General features: G+C 28.5%; 1 protein-coding gene across 1 annotated transcript in view; it reads left to right on the top strand.

Annotated features, from left to right (window-relative positions):
• LOC108685466 (ATP-binding cassette sub-family G member 1-like) overlaps positions 1–9,844 on the top strand; it is an 18,402-nt gene that overhangs the window by 2,589 nt on the left and 5,969 nt on the right. The window contains exons 2-4 of the mRNA XM_018190253.1: positions 4,260–4,646; positions 7,499–7,809; positions 9,001–9,174. Coding sequence (XP_018045742.1) covers positions 4,481–4,646; positions 7,499–7,809; positions 9,001–9,174 — 651 coding nt within the window. The 5' untranslated portion in view covers positions 4,260–4,480. The remainder of the gene's footprint in view (positions 1–4,259; positions 4,647–7,498; positions 7,810–9,000; positions 9,175–9,844) is intronic.

Here is a 9,844-nt window from a genome sequence, read left to right as displayed (position 1 = left end):
AAACGAGTTATTTTAAATAAAAATTGTTTTATATTTTAAATAAATAAATAAATAAATACATTTTCGGGCCTTATTTCTTATTTTATATTTTAAATAATTTCTTGTGATTTATTTCTTATTTAATATTTTTAAATAAGTTCTTGGAATCTGTTTTATATTTTTTATTTCAAATAAGTCATCAGTTACTTTACCGAGTCCTGGCATAAGTCGGCATCACTTTCCGGTATAAATATTCAAATAAGAACAGCACCTAAATCGAGATGCGTTTGCCGCGGATAAGTACGGTTCTTCATGACTTTCAATCACAGAACTCTGTTAGCATTTTAAGACATTACTCAAGATGATCATAAAAAGAACTATGAATGTCGGGTTAAATAATGCGACGATTTTTTTTAGAGATAGTATTACGCGGAAGTAAGAATTTCAAGTTTCGACACAGATTTTGTTGTAAGTAACAGAATAAAGGTTAGATTATCACTGATACAGATAGCGTTCTAGTTCTGCATTAAAATCATTTATTCTGAAAATATATTACAAATATACATGAGAGATAACGCAAGAATATTTTAGAGAGTTTTAATATGTTTGATATAATAACGGTACATTTAATATTAAAATTGAAGTTTAGTTATTATATTTAATACCTCTTGACAATATACAAAAAATGATATTTTACTGAGACGTCACATTAACATTTTCAGTTTCTTCGGTATAATCACAATACATTCAGTATAAAGATAGAATATTAGCTAATGTCATGTCCTACTTGGGTTTACTTTTTCTCATTGCATAATACATTACTTCGCAAGACGTTCTTCTTGCTTTATCGTTTCATTTGATCATTTTTTATTGACTGTTTTGATTATATATTTTGATATTTAACTGTTTGATATTAGATGACAACCAAGAAGAGAGATTACTGTTCACATTTCTGTTGCTATATATTTACTGACTATTACACTAAAGAGAATTTAAATCGAAGATTGAAACATTTATACATTTATACATTTTTTATGTATATTGGATATTTCAAGAAATTTAACTATTATTTTATTTTATTATATTTTGATTTCTTATTTATGCATCAAGAACTGCAGAAGTTTACATAAGCATTTTACATTTTATTGATAAAAATTTTAATTGGTTTATTATAATAAAATTAATATGTTACCTTTTCATATCAATTGAACGTTTCAATTTTTATTTAGAGTCCTCACCGTAATTTAATGCTTAAGTATATAAGCATGTTTTTCTATTAATTAATGTTCAGTACGTTATATTGCAAAACTCTGTAATTACAGTGTTTTACGCAAAGAAAAGATTAGTACGTTATATTGCAAAACTCTGTAATTGTAATGTTTTACGCAGAGAAAAGATTAGTCAACGCAGCTAAAATAGAGCTGCGGCGTATTTTTTAAAACATGTCCTTATAGTAAGGAGCTGTTACTGTCGTTGCTGCCAAAGCTCAATTTATTAACTGCTAAAATTTAGATGCTGCAGCGAAAAATATTTTCTGTTGTAAAAATACTCGATAAATCTCAGAAACAATTGCGAATGGAATGTTCCGTTACGCGGCTAAGATAATGAGAATAGCCACTTATTTAAAATGAAATCACTCAATGCTCAATTTCTTGAATGATAAGCATGCATGCATGCATGCTGCTATGCTTGCTTTGATGTATACAGTCTGACATTCGATAAATAATTATGAAATTAGCAATTATTTCTTTTGCATGCAAGGGAATAAGCTATGAAGTAATAATAATAAATATAATAATATATATTTATTTATCCACAATAAATATAAAAATCATGTATATGCAGCGCTCAATGTATGAATGAATTCTAGTATGCATCAGAGTAGGCATAGTTATATGCTATCATTAAAAAAATCGAACATGATATGATTTCATTTTTAACTATTCATGTTAAGTACGCTTTTAATTTTAATTAAATAAAGTTGAATCGATGACAAATGTGTTTTATCTTCAAAAGCCAACTTTTATCAATACAGTTTGAATCAACAACTGATATTTAGCTAATATTGTATTACTAAGTTCTTTTTTTATGTTTATTAAACGTGATCCAAGGTTTATGTAATTATTAAACGTGATCCAAGGTTTGTATAATTATATCGTCAGATCACTCGTTGAAAGTCACTTTTTTGTAAGTTTACTCATCCAGTTGTACACTTATTGTATATTCATAATAATGCTAATGTTGGTGGTATCATAATGTTCAACTTACATATAATGCTAATGCCGGTGGTATTGTAATGTTTAACATATTAACTCAAAAAATATTTAATGAAAAAATATGTTGTTATATATATATATAGAGTTATATATATTGTTATAGTATTTCAAAATATTCTCGAGATAAGATACAAGAGTATGTAATGAAAAATGAGAGTTTCCATTTAAAAAAATGGATACACATTGATTTGACAATATCATCTAAAATCAAATCGATAAGATCGAGAAGTAAATAGTTCTTTTTAAATTCTACAATTTTTATGTCTGAAATATTTTTCTAAAAAATGCATTTTTCTAAAAATGCTTTTTAAGATATTCAACCGTTCCGGAACTTTTGTCCCTCACTATAATATGTATAATATGTATAAATTTTATTTTAATTAGTGTAATTTTTTATATTATTAGTTTTTTAAGGAAAATTAAAGATATTATTATTTAGATTAAAATGAATGAGAATAAAAAAGATACGTATTACTTGGACTTTATTCTTTTAAAGTAGCTGTATTCAATTATTTTTTGAAGAAGCATTACTGCATTAACCTGTGAAACCACTTCATGATTAAACAGATGCTTTATACTGATTAAGATATCTTACAAATAACTAGAAACAAGTCTCTAGAGTTAGACTCACTTAAAACCCGCCTCATGAGCCGTTTCCATACGCCATTTCGATAGAGCGAGACAAATGAAGAGTAAATAATAAAAACTAGATGCCAGCGTTCCATTTGATTTAAATTGGAAATTAAATTGGAAACACAAAAGCATCAGCAAACTGAAAAGCACAGGCAATAGGAACAGAAAATAAAAGATTTCAACCTATCAGAAAGCGTCCATTCTATTGGATTGTCCGGAAAGTTCGTGCCGCAAAAGATTTAAATTTAATAAATGAAATTAAAAATTTAAATCTACGTTTCAATTTTCCTTCAAAATCGGCACAAACCGGACAACCCAATATTATTCAGGTTTCTGATAAGTTGAAATTTCTTATCCCTGTTCCTATTGCCTGTGCTTTTTATTGTGTTTCCAGCTTTATATTCTATTCAAACGTTACGTCATTGCAATATTGTAACACGTTGCAGCAATACCCTAGTGAAAATTTTTCTCATAATTTTTATACGAATTGGAACATTTTTCAAAAATACTCAAAAATATTCGGAAAGTTTATATTTTCTCTCAGAATTTTTCATACAAGTGAATTCTGAAATATTCTGAAATTTTTCATTCCATAATTTTTAAAAAATATTTTTTAATTTTTTAGATTTTAATAATATTTCATCAGAATTATACTTACAAAAAATCTTAGAAATCTTATAATTAACGATATTTTATAATTAACATATTTTGAAAATATTCTGAAAAAGATACAGATTTTTTGAGAAATGTTCCAATATAAAAAAAATTGTGAGAAAGTTCTAAAATTATATAGAAATTCTGAAAAATTATATGAAAAATTCTGAGAAAATTTTTCACCAGGATACTGCTGCAAATTTCCGTGCTATATGGGAATATTCATATTTTTCTATAATAAAAAATAAGAATGCTAGAAGAAGATCGGCGTAGCATAATAATTATGGGTATTAGGACACAGGCAATAATGAACAAAATAAAAACGGCTTATAATTGCAAATTGAGAGATGAGCTCCCTCGGGTCCTTTATTCATACAATGCTTAGACAGATCTGTATTCAAGCTATCCTTTGTTATTACGCTCTACTTTTACCAAGACGAAAAGAGGTAGAAATATTTCGATTCACGAGCCGAATTTTGGACTCGATTTATTTAGAAGGATTTTTATACTGTTTTGTACATCCTTCTCTCAGGCTTGTGCTTCTGGCGAGGCCCGATTTTGAAATTCATAACTTCTAGACACTACTTTTCACTTATATGTCTGTTTCCCTCACTAGACTGTTCTAGAACTCTCTTTCTCGCTTTAAACAAATATATATCAAACGTATATCTATTTCACTTTAAATTCCACTAAAAGTGTACACTGATTCAATCACAGAAAACATCTATAATCTGCAGCGTGACGTCAGTCAATACATAAAACCAAAGTTCAATACTATAATCAGACAAGTGCGATTGATGAAGTATTAGATGATCATCGCATATTGTGCATCTTTGTTTTGTCGCACCATATTGTAACTACTAACTCTTAAATTTTAATCAATTTAAGGAACAACGGATATAATTTTATAGTTATAATTTTACGAAGTGTTTAGTGAGATGCTAGAAATGAACGATAAAAATAATGCAGCAAAGATGCTGAAAAGCGACTGCGAGATTCATATGCAAGAATCAGAAATATTATTGGAACCTGTGAAATCGTGGAATTCACAAATGTACATCGAATTCAACGATCTTTGTTACTCGGTTCCTTGCAATCTCAAAGGCAAGCTCATTTTTTATATATCTATATTTTTATATATCTATTAAATATAATGATTTTTCTGCGTCTTCACCCTAATATATTTGTTTGTGGAAAGAATTTTCTTTCTCTGGAAAGAATTTGAAAATCATAACTATAAGACATGATACACTTACACACGCAAAAAAAAACAGGCCATTAAATTTTTGCACAAATTTTTAATATTTTCAAATAGCAATAACTCAATGAAAAATCATCGTAGCAAGATATTTAAAAAACCTTTTAAAGCTTGAAATCTCTACTTTCCAGATCGACTTTAATTCTAGCAAGCCGTTCATGGGTATCCTATGCTACGATTTTTCACATTGCTGTAACTTTTAAATAATATAATTTGAAGATCCATATTGAGGTTGAAAAAAAACTTTAACTATCCATAAATATGATAAGCCTGTAAGGTTCTTTTTGCGTTATGAGAATACACGAAAGTTCAAAGGGGGGGAATACTTGACTAAGAGGAATATAGTTAATGTCAAGACATTTTTGAAATATTTCAGGTTACAATCCATTTTATATAAAGAGTTAAAATTAAAGGAAAGAGTTTTCTACTAATTTAAAAAATTTATGTTCATCTTGATATTCTATGTATATAAAATTCGTTATTTTCATTTTCTTTCCTCCAAGAAAACTTTTACATAAAACTTTTTTTACCTTTCTTAGTTTCCGAGATATCCGCTTGAAGCGAGTAAAATTCTCCACCATATATAAAATATCTTATATAAATTTCACAATACAACAATATTTTTAATTTGATTTACGTTAGTCATTTGTGATGTTTTTACTATGCAACTTAGATAAGATATATCCGATGACATTCTTACTTTTTATACTAAAAATCATCATTTAAAAAAAGTTGTTTATCCATAAGGCTGATGCATCACCGATACATGAACGCGGTAATTTCTTGTGAATAAAAATTCATATAGAATAAAGTATAAGATGCAGCATTACAGAATTATTCACTAACTCTAAAATTAGATGTGAAGACAAAAGTAAATGTATTGCATTTTAGCAGTGCAATTATTAATTCTATACAAAAATTAATTTAAGAACTCTCTAGTAATTCCTGAAAATTGTGTGTGTGTGTGTGTGTGTGTGTGTGTGTGTGTGTGTGTATTATTTTAGCGCGCGCGCGTGCTAAAATAATATAATAGCAATTAATTTGTATTAAAATGTAATATGTAAATTTTGTAAAGTACATGATAAATATTTTTTCTTAGAACAATTTGCTTGACAATTTCTATTATAAAATGTTTTCATAAAACTGCATAGTATCGATGACCTCACCGATTTCAAAGTCTTGACATAAAGTCATATCTATTGTTAAGGTCATGATTCTGAGTCGTATTTCCAAATTTTAATCGTCGCTCGTTGTTCATTAAAAAGTTATTAACAAAAAATGTTTGAGAAATAACGTTGAACCAAAGGGGGGAAGGTGGGGTGAAAGTCGCTTTGCGTGGAAAGTCATAAAATATTTTAAAGCAGAACATTTCATATAGCAAAAAAAAGACGTTATTTCTTAAATTTTTGTTGTTAATAACTTTAATAAATAACGAGCGATAGTTAAAATTCATTGGAGGTGATTTAGGGTCATAATCTTGACAACCTTGAAATCGGTGAAGTCATAATATGCAGTTTACCAATGTTTTTTGTATTTCAAAAATTCTTATCATTCTTATCTATAATGTTTAGTAGATTGCTAAATTACTTCACATTTATGATCAAACTAAACATGGTAAAAATATTATAAAATATGCTTTCCGTGTACTTTGTGTCATGATATCTTCAGACATTTTAGATAAGTGTGCAAGAGATTGATTTAATCACTTCCTAAGGTCATTACAGGATATCATCATGAAACTTTTTTTCTTAGAATGAAAAGTGAAAAGTGAAAAATTTCTCCATTAACTTCAACGATTAAAATTTTCATCTTTCACTTTCCATCCTAGGGATAAAATTTCATGATTGATATCCAGATATCAAAATGATATTATGCGGCTTATGATATAAATGCGATTTAAAGTTTGGCTCGATAGTTTGGACGCAAATGGCTCCTACACACAGAACGTGGAAACGCTTACTGCATGGCAAAATGATGCAGTAACCAATGAACACATTAGGAGCTGTAAGTTTATTGGCTCACATTTTACGCGTGGCAAGCGTTTCCGCGTCCAGTGTGCAGAAGCCATGAGGGTGGTTCAGTGAGGAGGGAGGTTCAAATCCAGACAGAAAAACAGACAGCAGAAAAGCAGTAACCAGTCAGAACTCGCGCTGGTTTCGGTTTTCTACCACTGCTTACTATCAGCGGAAATTTTAGATTGGCTGTTGCTTTTCTACTTTCTGGTTTTCTGTCTAAGTCTGAACTTATCCTATAAATATTACTCTCCAAAGAAAACAAGTCAAAATACGTTTATGATTTTAATAATATTAAAATAAATTTCTCTAAATAAAATCAAAATGATAGTATAAAATCAAAATAAGTTGGATGACATGCTTGATTCGACGTTGATTTCGACGTCGAATTGACATCAATTCTATCGATTCCATTATTATTTCTCACTGGGATAGAACAACGGACGACTATCGAACGATGTCGTTAAATTTATAGATCTTATCCAAATAGAAAAAAAATCATGTTGATATCAAAATGGCGTTAAAGTGATTCCAAAATGATTATTAAAAGTCACTTTTTAATCAGTCATCACTTATTAGTTACGTTATTGCGACCTAATTGTTCTGCTTGGATATAATATGCGTAAATACGACACTGATATTTCATTTTTGATTATACATAGTAAAATAAGAATGTTCAACTGTAGGGACTAAGAAAATCATTCTACATAATGTAACGGGACATTTCGAATCGGGGAAAGTCACGGTGATAGTCGGTCCTTCCGGTTCGGGGAAGACCACCCTGCTAAAAATCATATTGAGCAAACAACAGGTCAATATTAAAGGCACCATTACCGTCAACGGTGCGAAACAAAACAGAAAAATGTTCCGCAAACAGGTGTGTTACATACCACAACAATTCGATCTATTGCCATATCTCACAACAAGAGAAACTCTTTACACAGCAGCTCGACTGAAACTCGACGTTAAGCAGAGCAAACAAGCAATTTGTTCCATGGTGAGTAAAATATAAATATGAGAAAACAGTTGCAACAGTTGCATATTCGTGTATATATATATATACGAATTATATATATTTATATAATTATTTATTTAATAATTTTATATATACATAAAATTTATTATTAAATAATATTATTAAATAATATACTTATCCGCTCGAAAAACTGTTACACAATGAAATGATTTCGTAGCTATCGAGCAATTAGTGATTGATAAAAAAATAACATTTATTTTATTTTTATTTGCAATGTCACAACCGTTTGATTTACAAAGTCATTCAAATTAATTACAAGTACATGGAAAAAAATGATTCTGCTGTTGTAGCAAATCTGTCATTGCTACTACATATTTGTAACGGCAGCGATAAAATTTAATTAACATATACAATCAATTTTAGAAATTACTTGTTATTAGAGTAGAATGTTTTGTTGCTAAGAGAAAAAATTTGCTACGTGTATTTGTCTTTCAACTAAGTTAATTTAAACTAATTAAACTAAGTTAATTTAAAATAATTAAAATAATGTGTCCTTAGCTTATATTTTTGCTATTGAAGCAAAATCACTTGCTCATACAAATTCATTGTGACAACAAAAGAAATTTGTTATTGTAATTGATTTGTGTTATTACAACAAAACTTGATTTGTTAAGATGCCCCTTCTACTCTGCGTATTCTCAAATGACTGTCGTCTTTTTTCTGGAGTCTTCAGTTATTATAACGTCGCTGAATCCATAAACATGTTATCGCAAGTGGCCTCTTATAATATCTTATCGCATTTATTTTTCCTATTCACATTACATACTTTTTGTTACTTTATTCAATGTCAACGTATATTCACAATAATGCGGAATCTACTGGACAGTTAGGGAATGCTTAAAGAAATTATTTCAAAATTAATACATTTTTTAATACATTTCTCGATCATGTTTGTTGAGTATAAGAATAAGCAATTTTACTTGGATAACTTTTTATTAAGTTAAATTAATAATATCAGTAAATAGATCTTTTTGAACCTTACTTATGTTCTGAAAAAGTTTTCTCAATAATACCGTGTTTCCGAGATAAAAATTTGTGACGCTTTATTTGAAATACTGGTATATTATTATTATTTCTACTATTTAGCTTGGCGAGTTTATATAGATAAATTTATATAGATTGACGCATTGCATACATCAGACATTTTTTCAGGTGAACGATATCGCGAAACGTCTCAACTTATCAAAGTGTCTGGACACATTGGCGAATAAATTAAGCGGTGGTGAACGGAAGAGACTTTCTATCGGCGTGGAAATGTTCGTTCAACCATCCGTTTTTTTATTAGACGAGCCAACAAGTGGTCTCGACAGTACGGACTCTAATCAGGTATAGCATAAATTACTAATGCAACTATATATTGATAACAATCGTTTTATAAAAGAGGTTGATAAAAAGAGTATTTCTGCCTAAAAGAGTATAAATAAAAGGGAAACAATATTTTTTAATAGATTTTAAGAGACTTCCTGAATATCATAGTATATATTATACGGTAAAAAGTTCGAGAAAGATATAGGAAATATTTTGAAGAATTGAGCACGAATATGGGATCTAAATTTCAATGTTTTTGTTCAATTTTCAAGGTATTCTCCAATATATCGCCCCCAAAAACTTTTTAATAACTTTATAATTTATCATATCCAATAAGTTAAAAACACTATTTCTTTTAAACTTTTTATGGGCAGAAGTTAGTCTCTTTTTAACATTCTCCTTTAACGTCCTTTTTTAATGTTTTATTTGATATTATTTGATATAAGTTACTCGATACATAAATTAATCGATATTTATCCCTTCTTTTTATATAAATTAATTATTTTATACAAATGCTCAGAATATTTTAGCAATATGTTACAACGTAGGTTGTTATAATGTATTGTTTTGAATTATAGTTCAACTTTAATATTAAATTTTTAATGTGCTATATCGAAACTCTATGTATATATATATATATATATGTGTGTGTGTGTGTGTGTGTGTGTGTGTGTGTGTGTGTGTGTGT

Source organism: Atta colombica, unplaced genomic scaffold (genome assembly GCF_001594045.1).
Source record: "Atta colombica isolate Treedump-2 unplaced genomic scaffold, Acol1.0 scaffold153, whole genome shotgun sequence".
In the NCBI taxonomy this organism is placed as follows: Eukaryota; Metazoa; Arthropoda; class Insecta; order Hymenoptera; family Formicidae; genus Atta; species Atta colombica.
Note: the sequence above shows the minus strand (reverse complement) of the source record. Positions and strands in the feature narration are given on the sequence as shown.